The sequence below is a fragment of the Ranitomeya variabilis genome, chromosome 1 (assembly GCF_051348905.1).
Source record: "Ranitomeya variabilis isolate aRanVar5 chromosome 1, aRanVar5.hap1, whole genome shotgun sequence".
NCBI classification, from domain to species: domain Eukaryota; kingdom Metazoa; phylum Chordata; class Amphibia; order Anura; family Dendrobatidae; genus Ranitomeya; species Ranitomeya variabilis.
In genome coordinates this window covers 739,293,008-739,315,458 of record NC_135232.1, presented here as the reverse complement: position 1 = coordinate 739,315,458, position 22,451 = coordinate 739,293,008, and the positions used below count along the sequence as shown (strand labels likewise).

The window sequence follows — 22,451 nt, the reverse complement described above, 5'->3', positions numbered from 1 at the left end:
GGGGGATGTTATGGGATCCTCATACTGTGTGTGTGGGGATGTTATGGGATCCTTATACTGTGTGGGGGGTGTTATGGGATCCTCATACTGTGTGTGGGGGGGATGTTATGGGATCCTCATACTGTGTGTGGGGGATGTATAGGATCCTCATACTGTGTGTGTGTGGGATGTTATGGGATCCTCATACTATGTGTGGGGGAGTTATGGGATCCTCATACTGTGTGTGTGGGGGATGTTATGGGATGCTCATACTGTGTGTGGGGGTGTTATGGGATCCTCATACTGTGTGTGTGGGGGATGTTATGGGATCCTCATACTGTGTGTGGGGGATGTTATGGGATCCTCATACTGTGTGTGGGGGGATGTTATGGGATCCTCATACTGTGTGTGGGGGATGTTATGGGATCCTCATACTGTGTGTGGGGGGATGTTATGGGATCCTCATACTGTGTGTGGGGGATGTTATGGGATCCTCATACTGTGTGTGTGGGATGTTATGGGATCCTCATACTGTGTGTGGTGTTATGGGATCCTCATACTGTATGTGTGGGGGATGTTATGGGATCCTCATTCTGTGTGTGTGGGGATGTTATGGGATCCTTATACTGTGTGGGGGGTGTTATGGGATCCTCATACTGTGTGTGGGGGGGATGTTATGGGATCCTCATACTGTGTGTGGGGGATGTATAGGATCCTCATACTGTGTGTGTGTGTGTGTGTGTGTGTGGGATGTTATGGAATCCTTATACTGTGTGGGGGGTGTTATGGGATCCTCATACTGTGTGTGGGGGGGATTGTATGGATCCTCATACTGTGTGTGGGGGATGTTATGGGATCCTTATACTGTGTGTGAAGGGATGTTATGGGATCCTCATACTGTGTGTGGGGGATGTTATGGGATCCTCATACTGTGTGTGTGGGGGATGTTATGGGATCATCCTCATACTGTGTGTGGGGGTGTTATGGGATCCTCATACTGTGTGTGTGTGGGGGATGTTATGGGATCCTCATACTATGTGTGTGGGGAATGTTATGGGATCCTTATACTGTGTGGGGGGTGTTATGGGATCCTCATACTGTGTGTGGGGAATGTTATGGGATCCTCATACTATGTGTGTGGGGGAAGTTATGGGATCCTTATACTGTGTGGGGGGTGTTATGGGATCCTCATACTGTGTGTGTGGGGGATGTTATGGGATCCTCATACTGTGTGTGGGGGATGTTATGGGATCCTCATACTGTGTGTGTGGGGGATGTTATGGGATCATCCTCATACTGTGTGTGGGGGTGTTATGGGATCCTCATACTGTGTGTGTGGGGGGGATGTTATGGGATCCTCATACTGTGTGTGGGGGATGTTATGGGATCCTTATACCGTGTGGGGGGTGTTATGGGATCCTCATACTGTGTGTGTGGGATGTTATGGGATCCTTATACTGTGTGGGGGGTGTTATGGGATCCTCATACTGTGTGTGTGGGCGATGCTGTGGGATCCTCATACTGTGTGTGTGGGGTGTTATGGGATCCTCATACTGTGTGTGTGGGGTATGTTATGGGATCCTCATACTGTGTGTGGGGGATGTTATGGGATCCTCATACTGTGTGTGTGGGGGATGTTATGGGATCCTCATACTGTGTGTGGGGGATGTTATGGGATCCTCATACTGTGTGTGTGGGGGATGTTATGGGATCCTCATACTGTGTGTGGGGGATGTTATGGGATCCTCATACTGTGTGTGTGGGGGATGTTATGGGATCCTCATACTGTGTGTGGGGGATGTTATGGGATCCTCATACTGTGTGTGGGGGGATGTTATGGGATCCTCATACTGTGTGGGGGGGATGTTATGGGATCCTCATACTGTGTGGGGGGGATGTTATGGGATCCTCATACTGTGTGTGGTGTTATGGGATCCTCATACTGTATGTGTGGGGGATGTTATGGGATCCTCATACTGTGTGTGTCGGGATGTTATGGGATCCTTATACTGTGTGGGGGGTGTTATGGGATCCTCATACTGTGTGTGGGGGGGATGTTATGGGATCCTCATACTGTGTGTGGGGGATGTATAGGATCCTCATACTGTGTGTGTGTGGGATGTTATGGGATCCTCATACTATGTGTGGGGGAGTTATGGGATCCTCATACTGTGTGTGTGGGGGATGTTATGGGATGCTCATACTGTGTGTGGGGGTGTTATGGGATCCTCATACTGTGTGTGTGGGGGATGTTATGGGATCCTCATACTGTGTGTGTGGTGTATGTTATGGGATCCTTATACTGTGTGGGGGGTGTTATGGGATCCTCATACTGTGTGTGTGGGGGATGTTATGGGATCCTCATACTGTGTGTGGGGGATGTTATGGGATCCTCATACTGTGTGAGGGGATGTTATGGGATTCTCATACTGTGTGTGGGGGATGTTATGGGATCCTCATACTGTGTGTGGGGGATGTTTTGGGATCCTCATACTGTGTGTGTGGGGCATGTTATGGGATCATCCTCATACTGTGTGTGGGGGTGTTATGGGATCCTCATACTGTGTGTGTGTGGGGGATGTTATGGGATCCTCATACTGTGTGTGGGGGATGTTATGGGATCCTTATACTGTGTGGGGGGTGTTATGGGATCCTCATACTGTGTGTGGGGGATGTTATGGGATCCTCATACTGTGTGTGTGGGATGTTATGGGATCCTCATACTGTGTGTGGTGTTATGGGATCCTCATACTGTATGTGTGGGGGATGTTATGGGATCCTCATACTGTGTGTGTGGGGATGTTATGGGATCCTTATACTGTGTGGGGGGTGTTATGGGATCCTCATACTGTGTGTGGGGGGATGTTATGGGATCCTCATACTGTGTGTGGGGGATGTATAGGATCCTCATACTGTGTGTGTGTGGGATGTTATGGGATCCTCATACTATGTGTGGGGGAGTTATGGGATCCTCATACTGTGTGTGTGGGGGATGTTATGGGATGCTCATACTGTGTGTGGGGGTGTTATGGGATCCTCATACTGTGTGTGTGGGGGATGTTATGGGATCCTCATACTGTGTGTGGGGGATGTTATGGGATCCTCATACTGTGTGTGGGGGGATGTTATGGGATCCTCATACTGTGTGTGGGGGATGTTATGGGATCCTCATACTGTGTGTGGGGGGATGTTATGGGATCCTCATACTGTGTGTGGGGGATGTTATGGGATCCTCATACTGTGTGTGTGGGATGTTATGGGATCCTCATACTGTGTGTGGTGTTATGGGATCCTCATACTGTATGTGTGGGGGATGTTATGGGATCCTCATTCTGTGTGTGTGGGGATGTTATGGGATCCTTATACTGTGTGGGGGGTGTTATGGGATCCTCATACTGTGTGTGGGGGGGATGTTATGGGATCCTCATACTGTGTGTGGGGGATGTATAGGATCCTCATACTGTGTGTGTGTGGGATGTTATGGGATCCTCATACTATGTGTGGGGGAGTTATGGGATCCTCATACTGTGTGTGTGTGGGATGTTATGGGATCCTCATACTATGTGTGGGGGAGTTATGGGATCCTCATACTGTGTGTGTGGGGGATGTTATGGGATGCTCATACTGTGTGTGGGGGTATTATGGGATCCTCATACTGTGTGTGTGGGAGATGTTATGGGATCCTCATACTGTGTGTGTGGTGGATGTTATGGGATCCTTATACTGTGTGGGGGGTGTTATGGGATCCTCATACTGTGTGTGTGGGGGATGTTATGGGATCCTCATACTGTGTGTGGGGGATGTTATGGGATCCTCATACTGTGTGTGAGGGGATGTTATGGGATCCTCATACTGTGTGTGGGGGATGTTATGGGATCCTCATACTGTGTGTGGGGGATGTTTTGGGATCCTCATACTGTGTGTGTGGGGCATGTTATGGGATCATCCTCATACTGTGTGTGGGGGTGTTATGGGATCCTCATACTATGTGTGTGTGGGGGATGTTATGGGATCCTCATACTGTGTGTGGGGGATGTTATGGGATCCTTATATTGTGTGGGGGGTGTTATGGGATCCTCATACTGTGTGTGTGTGTGTGTGTGTGTGTGGGATGTTATGGAATCCTTATACTGTGTGGGGGGTGTTATGGGATCCTCATACTGTGTGTGTGGGCAATGCTATGGGATCCTCATACTGTGTGTGTGGGGTGTTATGGGATCCTCATACTGTGTGTGTGGGGGGATGTTATGGGATCATCATACTGTGTGTGGGGGATGTTATGGGATCCTCATACTGTGTGTGGGGGTGTTATGGGATCCTCATACTGTGTGTGGGGGATGTTATGGGATCCTCATACTGTGTGTGTGGGGGATGTTATGGGATCCTCATACTGTGTGTGGGGGATGTTATGGGATCCTCATACTGTGTGTGTGGGGGATGTTATGGGATCCTCATACTGTGTGTGGGGGATGTTATGGGATCCTCATACTGTGTGTGGGGGGATGTTATGGGATCCTCATACTGTGTGTGGGGGATGTTATGGGATCCTCATACTGTGTGTGTGGGATGTTATGGGATCCTCATACTGTGTGTGGTGTTATGGGATCCTCATACTGTATGTGTGGGGGATGTTATGGGATCCTCATACTGTGTGTGTGGGGATGTTATGGGATCCTTATACTGTGTGGGGGGTGTAATGGGATCCTCATACTGTGTGTGGGGGGGATGTTATGGGATCCTCATACTGTGTGTGGGGGATGTATAGGATCCTCATACTGTGTGTGTGTGGGATGTTATGGGATCCTCATACTATGTGTGTGTGGGATGTCATGGGATCTTCATACTATGTGTGGGGGAGTTATGGGATCCTCATACTGTGTGTGTGGGGGATGTTATGGGATGCTCATACTGTGTGTGGGGGTGTTATGGGATCCTCATACTGTGTGTGTGGGGGATGTTATGGGATCCTCATACTGTGTGTGTGGTGGATGTTATGGGATCCTTATACTGTGTGGGGGGTGTTATGGGATCCTCATACTGTGTGTGTGGGGGATGTTATGGGATCCTCATACTGTGTGTGGGGGATGTTATGGGATCCTCATACTGTGTGTGAGGGGATGTTATGGGATCCTCATACTGTGTGTGGGGGATGTTATGGGATCCTCATACTGTGTGTGGGGGATGTTTTGGGATCCTCATACTGTGTGTGTGGGGCATGTTATGGGATCATCCTCATACTGTGTGTGGGGGTGTTATGGGATCCTCATACTGTGTGTGTGTGTGGGGGGGGATGTTATGGGATCCTCATACTGTGTGTGGGGGATGTTATGGGATCCTTATACTGTGTGTGTGGGCAATGCTATGGGATCCTCATACTGTGTGTGTGGGGTGTTATGGGATCCTCATACTGTGTGTATGGGGGGATGTTATGGGATCATCATACTGTGTGTGGGGGATGTTATGGGATCCTCATACTGTGTGTGGGGGTGTTATGGGATCATCATACTGTGTGTGGGGGATGTTATGGGATCCTCATACTGTGTGTGGGGGATGTTTTGGGATCCTCATAATGTGTGTGTGGGGCATGTTATGGGATCATCCTCATACTGTGTGTGGGGGTGTTATGGGATCCTCATACTGTGTGTGTGTGTGGGGGGGATGTTATGGGATCCTCATACTGTTTGTGGGGGATGTTATGGGATCCTTATACTGTGTGGGGGGTGTTATGGGATCCTCATACTGTGTGTGTGGGCAATGCTATGGGATCCTCATACTGTGTGTGTGGGGTGTTATGGGATCCTCATACTGTGTGTATGGGGGGATGTTATGGGATCATCATACTGTGTGTGGGGGATGTTATGGGATCCTCATACTGTGTGTGGGGGTGTTATGGGATCATCATACTGTGTGTGGGGGATGTTATGGGATCCTCATTCTGTGTGTGTGGGGGATGTTATGGGATCCTCATACTGTGTGTGGGGGATGTTATGGGATCCTCATACTGTGTGTGTGGGGGATGTTATGGGATCCTCATACTGTGTGTGGGGGATGTTATGGGATCCTCATACTGTGTGTGGGGGGATGTTATGGGATCCTCATACTGTGTGTGGGGGATGTTATGGGATCCTCATACTGTGTGTGTGGGATGTTATGGGATCCTCATACTGTGTGTGGTGTTATGGGATCCTCATACTGTATGTGTGGGGGATGTTATGGGATCCTCATACTGTGTGTGTGGGGATGTTATGGGATCCTTATACTGTGTGGGGGGTGTAATGGGATCCTCATACTGTGTGTGGGGGGGATGTTATGGGATCCTCATACTGTGTGTGGGGGATGTATAGGATCCTCATACTGTGTGTGTGGGATGTTATGGGATCCTCATACTATGTGTGGGGGAGTTATGGGATCCTCATACTGTGTGTGTGTGGGATGTTATGGGATCCTCATACTATGTGTGGGGGAGTTATGGGATCCTCATACTGTGTGTGTGGGGGATGTTATGGGATGCTCATACTGTGTGTGGGGGTGTTATGGGATCCTCATACTGTGTGTGTGGGGGATGTTATGGGATCCTCATACTGTGTGTGTGGTGGATGTTATGGGATCCTTATACTGTGTGGGGGGTGTTATGGGATCCTCATACTGTATGTGGGGGATGTTTTGGGATCCTCATACTGTGTGTGTGGGGGATGTTATGGGATCATCCTCATACTGTGTGTGGGGGTGTTATGGGATCCTCATACTGTGTGTGTGGGGGGGATGTTATGGGATCCTCATGCTGTGTGTGGGGGATGTTATGGGATCCTTATACTGTGTGGGGGGTGTTATGGGATCCTCATACTGTGTGTGTGTGTGTGTGTGTGGGATGTTATGGAATCCTTATACTGTGTGGGGGGTGTTATGGGATCCTCATACTGTGTGTGTGGGCAATGCTATGGGATTCTCATACTGTGTGTGTGGGGTGTTATGGGATCCTCATACTGTGTGTGTGGGGGGATGTTATGGGATCATCATACTGTGTGTGGGGGATGTTATGGGATCCTCATACTGTGTGTGGGGGTGTTATGGGATCCTCATACTGTGTGTGTGGGGGATGTTATGGGATCCTCATACTGTGTGTGGGGGGGATGTTATGGGATCCTCATACTGTGTGTGTGGGGGATGTTATGGGATCCTCATACTGTGTGTGGAGGTGTTATGGGATCCTCATACTGTGTGTGTGGGGGATGTTATGGGATCCTTATACTGTGTGTGGGGGGGATGTTATGGGATCCTCATACTGTATGTTTGGGGGATGTTATGGGATCCTTATACTGTATGGGGGGTTTCATGGGATTCTCATACTGTGTGTGGGGGATGTTATGGGATCCTCATACTGTGTGTGGGGGATGTTATGGGATCCTCATACTATGTGTTGGGGATGTTATGGGATCCTCTTACTATGTGTGGGGGATGTTATGGGATCCTCATACTGTGTGTGGGGTGTTTGTTATGATCCGGTGACCTTGGAGCCGCATGAGACGTTCTCTGGAGTAGGTGGTACCTGTACTGACCGCAAACCCTAAACTGACACCGCAACTAGAAGTAGCCGTGGGGTGTACCTAACACGTCCTAGACACCTCGACACAGGCGGAGGACTAAATACCCCTATAGATGGAAATGGGAATTCTATCTTGCCTCAGAGCAGAACCCCAAAGGATAGGCAGCCCCCCACAAATATTGACTGTGAGTATAAGAGGAAAGACACACGCAGGCAGAAAACAGGATTTAGCAAAAGAGGCCACTCTTGCTAAATAGGAAAGGATAGGACAGAATTCTAAGCGGTCAGTATTAAAACCCTAAAAATATCCACAGCAGATAATACAAATATTCTACATCTAACTAAAGACATAGAATGTATATCTGCATCTCCAGAGAATCCAACATGACTGAAAAATCCAAACAAAGTCTAAGCTGGACAAAAACACAATGAATTGCACTGAATTGTAAAGCACACTGCATGTGTGCTGCAGAGACAAAAAACCAGACACTTATCTTAGCTGAATTGACAGCAGGGCATGAGGAGCCAGACAGAGATGCAATCCCTCCAAGAACAATGGACAACTGGCAAGGACTAATGGATCCTACACACCTAAATACCTAGTAGAGCTGCAATCAGCAGAAACACCTGCCCTGGATTACAACCCAGAGACAACTGCAATACCACCAACAACCACCGGAGGGAGCCCAAGAACAGAATTCACAACAGGTGTTATGGGATCCTCATACTGTGTGTGGGGGATGTTATGGGATCCTCATACTGTGTGTGTGGGGGATGTTATGGGATCCCCATACTGTGTGTGGAGGGATGTTATGGGATCCTCATACTGTGTGCGGAGGGATGTTATGGGATCCTCATACTGTGTGTGGGGGATGTTATAGGATCCTCATACTGTGTGTGTGGGGGATGTTATGGGATCCTCATACTGTGTGTGGGGGGGATGTTATGGGATCCTCATACTGTGTGTGGGGGATGTTATGGGATCCTTATACTGTGTGGGGGGTGTTATGGGATCCTCATACTGTGTGTGTGTGGTATGTTATGGGATCCTTTTACTGTGTGGGGGGTGTTATGGGATCCTCATACTGTGTGTGTGGGCGATGTTATGGGATCCTCATACTGTGTGTGTGAGCGATGTTATGGGATCCTCATACTGTGTGTGTGGGGTGTTATGGGATCCTCATACTGTGTGTGGGGGATGTTATGGGATCCTCATACTCTGTGTGGGGGATGTTATGGGATCCTCATACTGTGTGTGTGGGGGATGTTATGGGATCCTCATACTGTGTGTGGGGGATGTTATGGGATCCTCATACTGTGTGTGGGGGATGTTATGGGATCCTCATACTGTGTGTGGGGGGGATGTTATGGGATCCTCATACTGTGTGTGGGGGATGTTATGGGATCCTCATACTGTGTGTGAGGGTGTTATGGGATCCTCATACTGTGTGTGGGGGATGTTATGGGATCCTCATACTGTGTGTGTGGGGGGGATGTTATGGGATCCTCATACTGTGTGTGGGGGGTGTTATGGGATCCTCATACTGCGTGTGGGGGGTGTTATGGGATCCTCATACTGTGTGTGTGGGGGGTGTTATGGGATCCTCATACTGTGTGGGGGGGATGTTATGGGATCCTCATACTGTGTGTGGGGGGTGTTATCGGATCCTCATACTGCGTGTGGGGGGTGTTATGGGATCCTCATACTGTGTGTGGGGGGTGTTATGGGAGCCTCATACTATGTGTGGGGGTGTGATGGGATCTTACTGTGTGGAGGGATGTTATAAGAGCATTATACTGTATGTGGGCTGTTATGGAATCATCATATATTTCGCAGTATCATTAAAAGACCCTGGGAACAGAAGCTGAAGAACTTCTTTGGAACTGGATCCTTCAACAACACTCCAAGATCCTCCTAAGGTCAGTTTCCCATCCTCGTCGCTGTTTTTATCCTGCCTGATCCGAAATTAACAACTAATTTGAGAATTTGGTAAAAATTAATTTTTACAACCACTACTCCCATCATCTCTCTTATTATATGAAGTGAATTTCAGTATCCTTCCGCCATCATTCAACCAAAAATGTAGTCCCTCCACTTCTGATTATTTCCCTTCCTCTCCAGACTCTCCCGCTGCCGCCGTTTCTTTTCCCTCCAGCTTTTGTTTTTTCTTCCCATTTGGCTTTCCTTTGTCATTCAAACTGAATTTTACAAGAAAAAACCTCCTCACAATAAAAAAAAGAAGAAGCAGCCAATATCAAGGCGCGAAGAGATCGCAAACCCCAAGCCCACAGCAGCTGCGCCTCAACCTAACCCGAGGCAAACGGAAGCGCCGGCTTTTTCTTTTTTTTTTTGACGGACAACATGTTCAACTAATAAGGATACGAGGCCTGCTTCCAAAATTCGTCAGCGACCAATAGGGATGCGAGAGGGACGGGACTAGCTGGAGGAGCGGGTTAGGTTGTGGCCGAGCCGCTGTGGCTGAGGCAGAGTGTGTGGAGCCAGTGCGCGCGGCGATGTGACGGGAAAGTTGTCGCTTGTTCTGTGGGGGAGTCGCGCGGCACCGGCAGAGGCGGCTGTCACGAGCGGCGGCTCCTCTCGGGTTATCATCCCGCTGCACACCGGCAGACGCACGGTTTTATTATTTATCTTTTAATTCCCCGCCTGAGTGGAGCTCCCCTCTAAATGCCCGCAGCCATGATCGAGAAGGGGGCAGAGGGCTCGGGGAAGCGGAGGGGCAGGAATAACGCCGCCAGCAGCAAAAGTTTGACTGCTCCGAATGGCAATGGCAGCAACTCGTGGGAAGAAGGCAGCAGCTCCACCGCGTCCAGCGACGACGAGCACGGTGAGTGGTAGCCTCGGACTCCGGGATGTGCGGCCCGCCGGGGAGCTGCCGCCTCACCCTCTCCTCTCTTCCAGGTGGCGGCGGCGGGATGCGGGTGGGCAGCCAGTACCAGGCGGTGGTGCCGGAGTACGACCAGGGTAAGTGAGCGTGCATGTGTGCGCTGCTGGGAGCCTCGAACTCCTCTGTGTCTGTCCGGGGGCAGTGGCGCCGACGTGACTGGCCGGGGCTGCTGGAGGAAGTGCCTGTTAGATGGGGGGGGGGGGGGAAAGGGTCGAAAACTGTAAAAAAAATGTTTTCTATTTTCCCCTCCTTATCACAACTGTTTGCGTGTGGCACTGCAGGAGTTAATGGGGTGGGTACAGCTTTACTTGAGGTAGTGATGTGTTGTGGGTACTCACCTTTCCCAGAACCCACAATGGAATTCCCTCATCTGTCTAAAGCTTATAAATACAAGGAATAGAACAGTCAGTCACCCGGCTATCCCGGGGCATAGCTATAAGGAGGTGCGGGCAGTCACCTAGCTTTCCAGGGGGCATAGCTTTCAGGAGGCGCAGGCAGTCATCCAGCATTTCTGGGAGCATAGCTATAACAAGGCGCTGCGGGCAGTCACCCAGCTTTCCCGAGAGCATAGCTATAAGGAGGTGCTGCAGGCAGTCACCCAGCTTTCCCAGGAGCACAGCTATAAGGGGACGCTGCGAGCAGTCACCCAGCTTTCCCGGGAGCACAGCTATAAGGAGGCGCTGTGGGCAGTCACCCAGCTTTCCTAGGAGGCATAGCTATAAGGAGGTGTGGGCAGTCACCTAGCTTTTCTGGGAGCATAGCTATAACGAGGCGCTGCAGGCAGTCACCCAGCTTTCCCAGGAGCACAGCTATAAGGAGATGCTGCGAGCAGTCACCCAGCTTTCCCGGGAGCACAGCTATAAGGAAGCGCTGTGGGCAGTCACCCAGCTTTCCTAGGAGGCATAGCTATAAGGAGGTGTGGGCAGTCACCTAGCTTTTCTGGGAGCATAGCTATAACGAGGCGCTGCAGGCAGTCACCCAGCTTTCCCAGGAGCACAGCTATAAGGAGACGCTGCGGGCAGTCACCAACTTTTCCGGGAGCACAGCTATAAGGAGATGTTGCTGGCAGTCACCCAGCTTTTCCAGGAGCACAGCTATAAGGAGACGCTGCGGGCAGTCACCCAGCTTTCCCGGGAGCACAGTTATGAGGAGGCGCTGCGGGCAGTCACCCAACTTTTCCCAGGAGCACAGCTATAAGGAGACGCTGCGGGCAGTCACCCAGCTTTCACAGGAGCACAGCTATAAGGAGACGCTGCAGGCAGTCGCCCAGCTTTCCCAGGAGCACAGCTATAAGGAGACGCTGCGGGCAGTCGCCCAGCTTTCCCAGGAGCACAGCTATAAGGAGACGCTGTGAGCAGTCACCCAGCTTTCCCAGGAGCACAGCTATAAGGAGATGCTGCGAGCAGTCACCCAGCTTTCCCAGGAGCACAGCTATAAGGAGATGCTGCGGGCAGTCACCCAGCTTTCCCAGGAGCACAGCTATAAGGAGGCGCTGCAGGCAGTCACCCAGCAATCCCGGGAGCACAGCTATGAGGCGCTGCAGGCATTCAGCTTTTCCAGGGAGGCTGTAGCTATAACGGAGCTTTCCTAGGGGGCTATTGCCATCAGCGGTGTTCACTCAAGTTTCCAGGGCAGTCACCCAGCTGTCCTGAGGGCCATAGCTACAAATGAGGCGCAGACAGACGCGCAGCTTTTTGGAGGGCAGAACCCTGTGCAATGGACACCCAGGTTTCCCACAACCCATTGTGGTATCCCATCAGCCTTACAAAAGTCTACAGATACTAGTTAGATCAGAACTGCCCAGCTTTCCCAGAGTCCATATGTCAGCTGTGTTCACTTAGATTTCCAGGGGTAAATGGCTTCATACAGCAGTCACCCAGCTTTCCCAGAAGCCATGACGGACAGTCACCCAGCTTTCTCATGGGTCATGACTATAATGGAGGGGCAGGCAGTCATCCAGCTTTTCCATTGTGGTATTCCCTTATCTCTCCAAAAGTGAATAGATACTAGAGAGAACAGGTTGTCACCCAGCTGTTCCCAAAGGCCATAGCTATAATGGAGACGTGGACAGTCGTACAGCTTTACCAAGGGCCATTACCATGAGCGGTAGTCGCCAAGCTTTTTCAGGGGCATTGAAACAAGACCAGATTAGTAACCCAATTTTTTTTTGTTTGTTTGTTTTTTTTGCAATAGCTGACAGAAAACTGCACTTGCCCAATTTTCCCAGAGTTAATATGTACAAGGGGGATGAGGGAGTCACCCAGCTTTCCTAGAGGCAATATCTGTAAGAGCTGATTGTAGTCTACTTTAAGAGTGGACTACAAAGTAATCCAACTTTCTGAACCGGAGTCTCATTTATGGGAAGAGTACTAGTAGTCACCCAGCTTTCCCAGTCTTCTGAGTCTTAAAACGGCTAATATAGACTTGTCTAGATAGCTGGGTGACTACCTGTCCTCTTACATGCAGTTATCAGGCTGGAAAGGTTGGGTGCCTCCCGTGTAACCTACCCGAATATAAGAAAGAGCTGGAAAAGCTGTGTGACCATCTGCTTCCCTTAATGCAATACACTCCCTTAATATGGGTCTTAAAATTTGGGCAAGTTGGGTTTTCCAGCCTGTGAAACCCTGGAAAAGTTGGATGCTTACCCCTCTCCCTTTTTAAGCTGTGTGACTGCAGTTCTCCACCTTACATGTACAGTGCTGCTTGTGCACTTTGTTGCAGCCATTGTTTTCTAGGCGTTCTATATTCTGGCATATTTAGGTGACATTGTATTTATGTCCTGTCTAGTCCAGTTCTGGTTTATTCCTCATTTGCAGAGTTTTTATCAGGATTTCCTTGTAGTGTTTCATCAGTAGATGTAAAACGAATACAAAGAGCAAAAGTCCTGAGATGTGCTGCGGTGGTAGCCTCAAACTCTCCGACACTTGCTGCCACGCTGCAGCTCTTGGCTCCTGTAATTCCACATGTGGACAGCAGGGGGCCCAGAAAAAAAAGTCCTGCAAATCCCCCTCAATGTTTCACAGTTTAAATTAATTCTAGAATGATTAAATTGATAGGATTAAGAATAAAAAAAAAAAATAAATAAATTTTTTTATGTTGCCAGGAAATTTAAGAGACACAACAGACATCACTACAGAGGGTCGGGTATTCAGGGAAGGAGGGAGATGTAAACAATGAGCTTTACTGTGTATTAAAGTAATTTGCTTGTCTTGTTACTTTGTTTTATTGTTACTTTTTTTTTGCACATAAATGTAATCTGATTGTAAACGTTGCGCCGAGATCTGCGCCGACTTGTTACATATCACATCTGACTATTACAACCTTGTAAGAATCGATGCTGTGGGGTGATTGCAGAGATCTGGTAATTTCTTCTCCATGCCCCTGTATTTGGCTGCCGTCACACTAGCAGTATTTGGTCAGTATTTCACATCAGTATTTGTAGCCAAAACCAGGAGTGGGTGATAAATGCAGAAGTGGTGCATATGTTTCTATTATACTTTTCCTCTGTTTGTTGCACTCCTGGTTTTGGGTTACAAATACTGATGTAAAATACTGACCAAATACTGCTAGTGTGACGGCAGCCAAATACTGTAAATGCTACATCCTAGTTGGTGGGGACAGTATAGATTTTTTTCCATTAATGTTAATACCTTACTGATTGCAATTTTGGAGAGAAGAGCCTCTGATATTTTCTTGCATGCGCAAGAGTGAAGCGTTTACGTCATCGTGGGGCGGGTGCACTTTTGCTAGAGGGGAATACTTTGGCGATTTCTCGCTGCTGTTGTCATCCTCCATGTAGGTGGCGATTAAATGGGGAGTAATAAAAGTGCACCTAGCGTTCAGAGAGGGAATGGCAAACGGGACAAATGTTCCCTGCGAATGTAGCCCTGGATGCTCCTCCCTGCAATGTCGGGTGCTTGTGAGACATGCAACTGGAGGCACATGGGGTGAATAATGCAAATCCCAATGGTAATTTTTCCCTACAGTATACCCTAGATTTGTGTGGAGTGCGGCTGGTGCAGCAGATGAGAGCAGCTCGGAGTTGTTTGGCCCAGACTTCATTCTTGATATTAAATGCTGATTGTAATGAGCGCCACCATTGGGGAATTTGTTCAGAAATGGCCCCGCTCTGCATATATTCCATAGGATAATCCCTTTGAGCTTATTTGGCCGGCGTGTCGGCTTGTGCAGCATTTTTTTGCTAATGCAGTGTATTGGAGTTGGCCATGCGTTTGTCGTCTAGCACCTTTTGTCAATGAAGGGTGTTGACTTTGCTGGAAGGTGCATTATCTGAGACTCTGCCTGCTGGAGAAGTGCATGGACTAATTAAAATCAACAAATTCCCATTTCTTCTGTTTCCTATGCTCCTTGCATTGTGATCGATTTAACCATTTGAGGGCTGCTTTATTCTTACTCCATTATATAGGAGTCATGCACTTTTTTTCTTATGCCTGCACATATTACACCTCCTCCCTTTTTTTTTTTTTCTTTGCTTTCCACTCTTTTTAAGCTATGCAAATGGCGGCTGCCTGGGCCAAGACAGATTCAATCACTTGTTCTCAGAGAAGGCACCCCTCATTGTATGTCTTATGCACACTGACAGGGCCCACCCGCCTATTTCACAATATGGTGAGTGTGCGCTGAAGAGGAGGGGGCTGCTGTTGTGAATAACTTTTATACTTTCTCCCCCCTCCTACCTCATCCTACTGCTGCTCACTATAAGCTGCTTATATTCATTATATAATTATATTTACATCACATGAATACTGATAACCAGGAAACCACGTCAACTTTCCCACTGTTTTTTTTCTGCAGTTTCAGCGTCAAAAGTACAGTTGAATTATTTTTCAAACCGTAAATGAATGGTTGAGGGTCGCCTTTAAAGATTTTTCTTGAAACTCATATAATTCACACAAGAAAAAAATTATTTACAAAAATAAAAGCTCTTATGTAAAAAAAAAAAAAAAAAAATTATATGTATATTTTTTTACATATTGTATATTTTTATTCTCTATGTTGGGAGGATGTTTTTGGAAGCTAAAATAAAAAAATTGTAATTTTTTTTTTTTTTTTTTCCCCCTTAAAAGCGAATTTCTTAGACCATTATATAGGTTTCCAGAAATGGTTCCTTAAAATATTTTTTTACAGCCTATCTAAAGTTACAGTAATTAGAAATAGAAAAAAATAAAAATATGTAATCGGTCGCATTTGTCCCAGCTGCAGCCCATTCCCACGGGACAGAACTGCAGCTTTGCTAATAGGCATTGGCCTGTGTCTGTGTAATGAGTGAGCGAGGCGTGGAGCATCGCAGCCCATCAGTCTGCCTGACCATCAGCTCTTAGTAGCCACTATTTAAAATCCCTAGAGATATATATATATATATATTTTTTATTATTATTATTTTTTCATATTCCATGGCGTTTTACATGTGAGGAGGGGTATACATAATAAAAACAAGTACAATAATCTTGAACAATAGAAGTCACAACTGGTACAGGAGGAGAGATGACCCTGCCCGCGAGTGCTCACAATCTACAAGGGATGAGTGAGGATAGAGCTCGTCGTGCAGTGGTTTGGTCGATCTGTAGTTACTGCAGGTTGTAGGCTTGTCGGAAGAGGTGGGTCTTCAGGTTCTTTTTGAAGGTTTCGATGGTGGGCGAGAGTCTGATGTGTTGTGGTAGAGGGTTCCAGAGTAGGGGTGATACGCGAGAGAAATCTTGTATGTGATTGTAGGAAGAGGAGATAAGAGTGGAGTAGAGAAGGAGATCTTGTGAGGATCGGAGGTTGCGTGCAGGAAAGTACTGGGAGACGAGGGCACAGATGTATGGAGGAGACAGGTTGTGGATGGCTTTGTATGTCATGGTTTTGTACTGGAGTCTCTGGGTAATGGGGAGCCAGTGAAGGGATTGACAGAGGGGAGAGGCCAGGCAATAGCGGGGGGGACAGGTAGATTAGTCAGGCAGCAGAGTTTAGAATAGATTGGAGGGGTGCGAGAGTGTTAGAGGGGAGGCCACAGAGCAGGAGATTACAGTAGTCGAGGCGGGAGATGATGAGGGCATGGACTAGGGTTTTTGCAGATTCTTGGTTTAGGAATGTACGGATCCATGAAATATTTTTGAGTTGAAGTCGGCAGGAAGTGGAAAGGGCATGGATATGAGGTTTGAAGGAGAGATCAGTGTCAAGGATTACCCCGAGACAGCAAGCTTGTGGGACTGGGGAGAGTGGGCAGCCGTTTACTGTAATGGATAGGTTCGTTGGGGGGGGTCGCGTGAGATGGTTTTAGAAATCTAGCAGAGAAGAAGGATGAAATAGGATTTCTGGTTAGTAGGGTGGTGATATCTGGTCCAGAGATGCAGATCTGTGTGTCATCAGCATAGAGGTGACACTGAAAACCATGAGATTCTATGAGCTGTCCCGGGCCAAAAGTGTAAATGGAGAAGAGCAGGGGCCCAAGGACTGAACCTTGTGGGACTCCGACAGATAGGTGAGGAGGTGGTGTGTGAGTGGGAGACGCTGAATGTCGAGTCTGTTAGGTATGATGAGATCCAGGATAGGGCCAAGTCTGTGATGCCAAGGGATGAGAGGGTCTGCAGCAACAGGGAATGGTCCACTGTGTCAAAGGCAAAGGACAGGTCTAGGAGGAGGAGGATAGAGTAAGTGTCGCTTGCTCTTGGCAGTTAATAGGTCATTGGTGACATTAGTTAGGGCAGTTTCAGTGGAGTGGTGTGACCGGAAGCCAGATTGTAAGCTGTCGAAGAGGAGCAAGAAGATAGATGGGAGGACAGTTCAAGATGGACGTGGTGTTCCAGTAGTCTTGAGGCATAGGGGAGAAGTGATATAGGGCGATAGCTCTATACAGAGGATGGGTCAAGAGAGGGCTTTTTGAGGATAGGTGTGATATATATTTATTTTTTTGCCTTATGCAATACCCTGCACAATATACATGAACAGGACTTTGAATCTTTACTGTTGCTATACATAGGATCTAAGTACTTTGTATAGTACGGCGCCGCCTGGTGGTTGGTCTACAGCAACATGCACAGCCCATAGTCAGCTTGATGCACATCCTCAGTCACTCATCCTAGAGCCGGGTCCTTGCATAGTGATCCTCCAAGCCTCTAGTAACGGCTTCTTGCCTGCTTGTCAGGAAAGGAGCTGAGTCTCTGCTGTAACATGACGCTCAGTGCTGCTGCCGAAGTACAAAGGGACTATATTGTCACCTGTTGGAAGACTGTTAGGCTATGTGCACACGTTCAGGATTTCTTGCAGAAATTTCCTGAGAAAAACCAGAAATTTTCTGCAAGAAATCTGCATGCGGTTTTTGCGCAGATTTTTCCAGACTTTTCCCAATGCATTACATAGTGGGAAATCCGCAAAAAATCCGCAAAATTAATGAACATGCTGCGTTTTTTAACGCAATTTTTTTTCGCTGAAAAAAAAACGCGTCATGTGCACAAAAATTGCGAAATTCATTCTAAATGATGGGATGCATAATGTATGCTGTTTTTTTGCAGTTTTATAGCGAAAAAACGTGAAAAATTAGCAACGTGTGCACACAGCCTTAAGATTCAGGTCGCTGGATCCCCAAGGGTTTATTTTATTTTTTTGTGTATCATAGAAATGCAGCTTATCAGCTGACACATAGTAGTATGTGATCTGAACTTTTCACATTTGCAGTTCATGTGTATCTGTATCAGTGTGAAATGTTTCATTTGCTGCTGCACTGAACTTGTGAAAAGAAGCTGCTCTGTTGGTTCCCGAGTCAGTGACTTAAAGGGACAGAGCGCACTGAGGAGATTGCATTAAGTTTCTGTCTGGTGATTGTGCTCGTAAAAAAAAAACAAAAAACAAACCCTGTGTATGAATGTAGTCGGGCCCCGCTCTGATCTTTATTCTGTTATTTGCAGCTTATTTTGAGAATTGTCTGTTCCTTGTTGTCTTGTAAACGACAGCTGCCATCATAGATGCATGTACTGAGCAGATGTTAGCAGCTCATAAATGGAAGCCCGTGACCCGTTCCGTATTGATGCCTTGTCTTGCAAGAATGGTTAGGTCCTCTGCTTTTTTTTTTTTTGGGGTGGGGGGGGGAGCATACTGTGTTTTCTCATTGTGGCAAGTGTTGATGTGTATAGGTACAGGCATATAGATACACTTTTTTTTTTTTATAATGCTCATAGAAAATATGTATAAAAGGGATTATAGCTTCATGCACTGTTTGTAAACCTCCCTCTGCAGGGTCTATCTGTAACTTTCAGGTTTCTCTGAGCTGCTGGGTACCGACTTGCTGCAGTGATATCTTGCAAAGAATTCATCAGGTCTGTTTAGCACATGTTCAGAAGCAGCATCTTGGAGGATATTATACAGCAGTACTGATCAATGTAGCTGTGAATGCTGCACCAGGCTGAAATAGTGCTTACTAAATAGAGCAGCACTCAGTGCCTTTTTCTTCTCCATAGACTTACAATAGAAAACTGTAATCTGATTCCTCAGTTTCAGAGTAAATAATGATTTTAGAAGGCGGGGCAAGATGTGGCTCATGAATGGAGAAAGATTATTTTGCTTGTAAGATGTATTACGAGTTGTCTCATTTTGCTTGTTTATGTAAACCCTTACTAATTTAGTTTGTCGACATTTAAGACATCTGGAATCTCCGCACCCCATACATAGGGCCCTGTGATTTACCTTGCGGCGCCGCAGCGTCGCCGCAAGGTAAACTGACCTGCTGCATTCTAAAAAGACGCGCCGCATGTCCGGAAACGCAGGGCCGCCGGGTGCGTGTTCGCACGCATAGTGGAGATGGGATTTCATAAAATCCTCTCCACTATGCTGTAACATCTGGACGCTGCGGGTTGAACGTAATCCGGCCCGTGGACACATACCCTAAATCTGAGAAGCAGTGGTGGTTTTTTTTTTTTTTTGTTTGTTTTTTTTTTTCTTGGTCAGCTTGTCAGAGTATTATGGGAGACGTGAGCAGGAGGCTGAAAAATGGCTAATGTGAAGATCTAGTCATCTGTGACATCTTCTGAATGCCATTTATTGCTATAACATAAGATATAATGTGTTAATATATTAAATGTCGCCTGTTGCATGTTTTTTTTAATCCAATTAATAAATGGCTTTTTATATTGCCTTATTGCAAATATTGGGATTTTCACATGTTCTACCTTTTTTTTTTTTTTTTTTTTTTTTTTTTTACTGCATTGGATGCCTCTACCAACCCCATTTTTAAGGTTTTATCTACTAAATGTTGCACTATTAATTCTAAATAGCTGTCCTTGTCCTTGGAAGTGTTGGCTGGTACTTCTACAGACTAAGCTCTGTTCAGTTCCCTTCCCCTTGTAATGACGTGTTCCCTTCTGTGCTGAAAGGCCCAGTGTAGACGGAGAGCGACAACCGGCACTTCCTAGTCTGTGACGTTGCACATCATTCCCTCTGTGCAAAGAGGACAGATAGCTGCACGCTCCCAAAGTGCTTTCAATACCGACAATTATCCGTATCCCAGTTGTGCGCTTGCTGCCTATATATTTAGATTTTTTTTTTTTTTTTTACCTTCTTCCTACGCACAATATATCAGATCATACAAGAAACTACTAGAGGGGACCATTGATGGGGCTTCTGTGCGTCGCTTGTATTTTTTGCTCTGGGATTGCAGTTTGGAAAAAGATGGCGGGCAGCCTTCTGATATTGCATTTATTTATTTTTTCTCAAATTGATTGCATCTGTTGCACTAAAGACAGAAGATCTAAAAGTTACGGCTATTCCTTCTTTCAGTGGTTCTCAATACTGACCCCTCCTCTATTATCCAGAGTCTCAACCACGAACTGAAAGTGTATATATAAAATATATCATAGCTCTTTCTCTGCTCCTATTTATCATGTAATCCTTTTTTTGAGACTTTATCTAATGTGAATGGCCTGCTTAATGCAAATTCCCTCCTCCATTCACCTGTCCGATAGGAAGTAAGAAATGGTGTAACTACAATTCTCGGAAACACCCTATTTCTCGCCATTGTGACTTGTATTCTTTCCTTCTCCGTTAAAAGCATCAGCAGTTTCAACTTGCTACTTTTCTTCTTTTCGTTTCTTTCCAACTCCCCTCCCTCACTTCTTCATAGACTTCTATAGGGAGCAGGTGTAAGTTGATTCCTCACTGCAAGCAGATTTGAGCAGCTCTTGAGGGTGAAGGTGACAAAATGAGCCTCTTTCCACACTTAACAGACAATAAATGTTCAACCACAAAAAATTCCCATGTGTAATACCTGTGGCAATATGAAGATTAAATACAAATTAATATTAAAATTCAACTTTATTAAATATCAATTAAATATACCATCAAGGGCCACCATGCAGAAAGAAGGGGGGGGGAGAGATATTGCACCAAAATTGATTTAATTAATCAATGACATGCAAATCATGTGCCAAAAACCCATTTTATGCAAAACCTAAATTGTTTAAGTTTATAGGACTAAACGTATACAATATCTCGATGTGGTTACCCCTTATAAGTACAACTAATGACCAATGTAAAACTGCATGTGAACAATATCCCCTTACAGTTTCAAGGCAGTTTCAATCCCAAAATTCATAACACCCAAAAATCAGATGCAATATTAATTCTATAATAGCTGTGAAAGAGATTGTTTATTATGCCCAAGATAGTTATACTCTTATAAATAGAGGTAGCATTACCGGTAGCAAGAGGTCACGTGTAGTCCTATAAACTTAAGCAATTTGTTTTTCATAAGATGGGCTTTTGGCACATGATCTGCATGTCATTGGTTACTTAAAGGGAACCTGTCACCCCCAAAATCGAGGGTGAGGTAAGCCCACCGGCATCAGGGGCTTATCTACAGCATTCTGTAATGCTGTAGATAAGCCCTCGATGTATCCTAAAAGGCCTCTGACCTTTCCCGGCGCCTGTGCACTGCAGTACTTTGCTCTGCCCTCAACAGGGCAGACAAAGTATGCCTGCACCGGAGCCGCAGCGTGAAGACAAGAAGAGGACGTCATCTGATGAAGATAGGAGGCACTAGACCGGACCAGCAGCTGGACCGCCCCTGGGTGAGTATAATATAACCTCTTATTCTCATCTTTTATGGTACATCGGGGGCTTATCTACAGCATTACAGAATGCTGTAGATAAGCCCCTGATGCTGGTGGGCTTACCTCACCCTCGATTTTGGGGGTGACAGATTCCCTTTAAATCAATTTTGGTGCAATATCCCCCCTTCTTTCTGCTTGGTGTCCCTTGATGGTATGTTGCTTTTTATATGGTATTTTTAATTGATATATTAAAGTTGAATTTTAATATTTGTATTGGATCTCTTCATATTCCCATGGGTATTACACATATGGGAGTTTTTTGTTGTTTGTTGTTGAATCTTGTTGAAGTGCCTTCTATACTATGGACATACTTTTTTTGAGACAATAAATGTTACAAAGTTTCTTAACTTTCTCTTTCAGAAATTAATATTAAAAGCCAACATATTTCCTCTCCCTCCCTCTCTTGCTGCATATGGTTCTCCCTCCTTTACTCCCCTCTTGTCTCCCTCTCTTCATCCTCCCCTGGCCCTCCCTCTCTGGCTTCCCCTGGCTCTCCTTCCTTGCCTCCCTCTTCCTTAGCTCTCCTTCCCTCCCTCGGCTCTCCCTCCTTCCCTCCCTCGGCTCTCCCTCCTTCCCTCCCTCGGCTCTCCCTCCTTCCCTCCCTCGGCCCTCCCTCGGCTCTCCCTCCTTCCGTCCCCTCTCTTCATCCTCCCCTGGCTCTCCCTCCTTGCCTCCCTCTCTGGCTTCCCCTGGCTCTCCTGCCTTGCCTCCCTCTTCCTTAGCTCTCCCTCTCTCCAGCGTCCCCTGGCTCCCCCTCCTTCCCTCCCTCTCTTCAGCTTACCCTGGCTCACCTGCTCTTCCTCATTCTCTTTTGGTTCCCTCCCTCTCTGCAGTAGACATATCACTAAAGTGTGACTTTCCCAGTGTGACCAAACTCAACTGGCATTTCATGTCTGTTCATAGAGGCTAGGAAGATGAGCACAT

At 46.9% G+C, this 22,451-nt stretch overlaps 1 protein-coding gene across 1 annotated transcript in view; it reads left to right on the top strand.

The window, feature by feature from the left end:
• Nucleotides 1–9,834: 9,834 nt before the first annotated feature.
• RCOR1 (REST corepressor 1) overlaps nucleotides 9,835–22,451 on the top strand; it is a 39,014-nt gene continuing 26,397 nt past the window's right edge. The window contains exons 1-2 of the mRNA XM_077269049.1: nucleotides 9,835–10,365; nucleotides 10,440–10,502. Of these exons, the coding sequence (XP_077125164.1) occupies nucleotides 10,206–10,365; nucleotides 10,440–10,502 (223 nt within the window). The 5' untranslated portion in view covers nucleotides 9,835–10,205. The remainder of the gene's footprint in view (nucleotides 10,366–10,439; nucleotides 10,503–22,451) is intronic.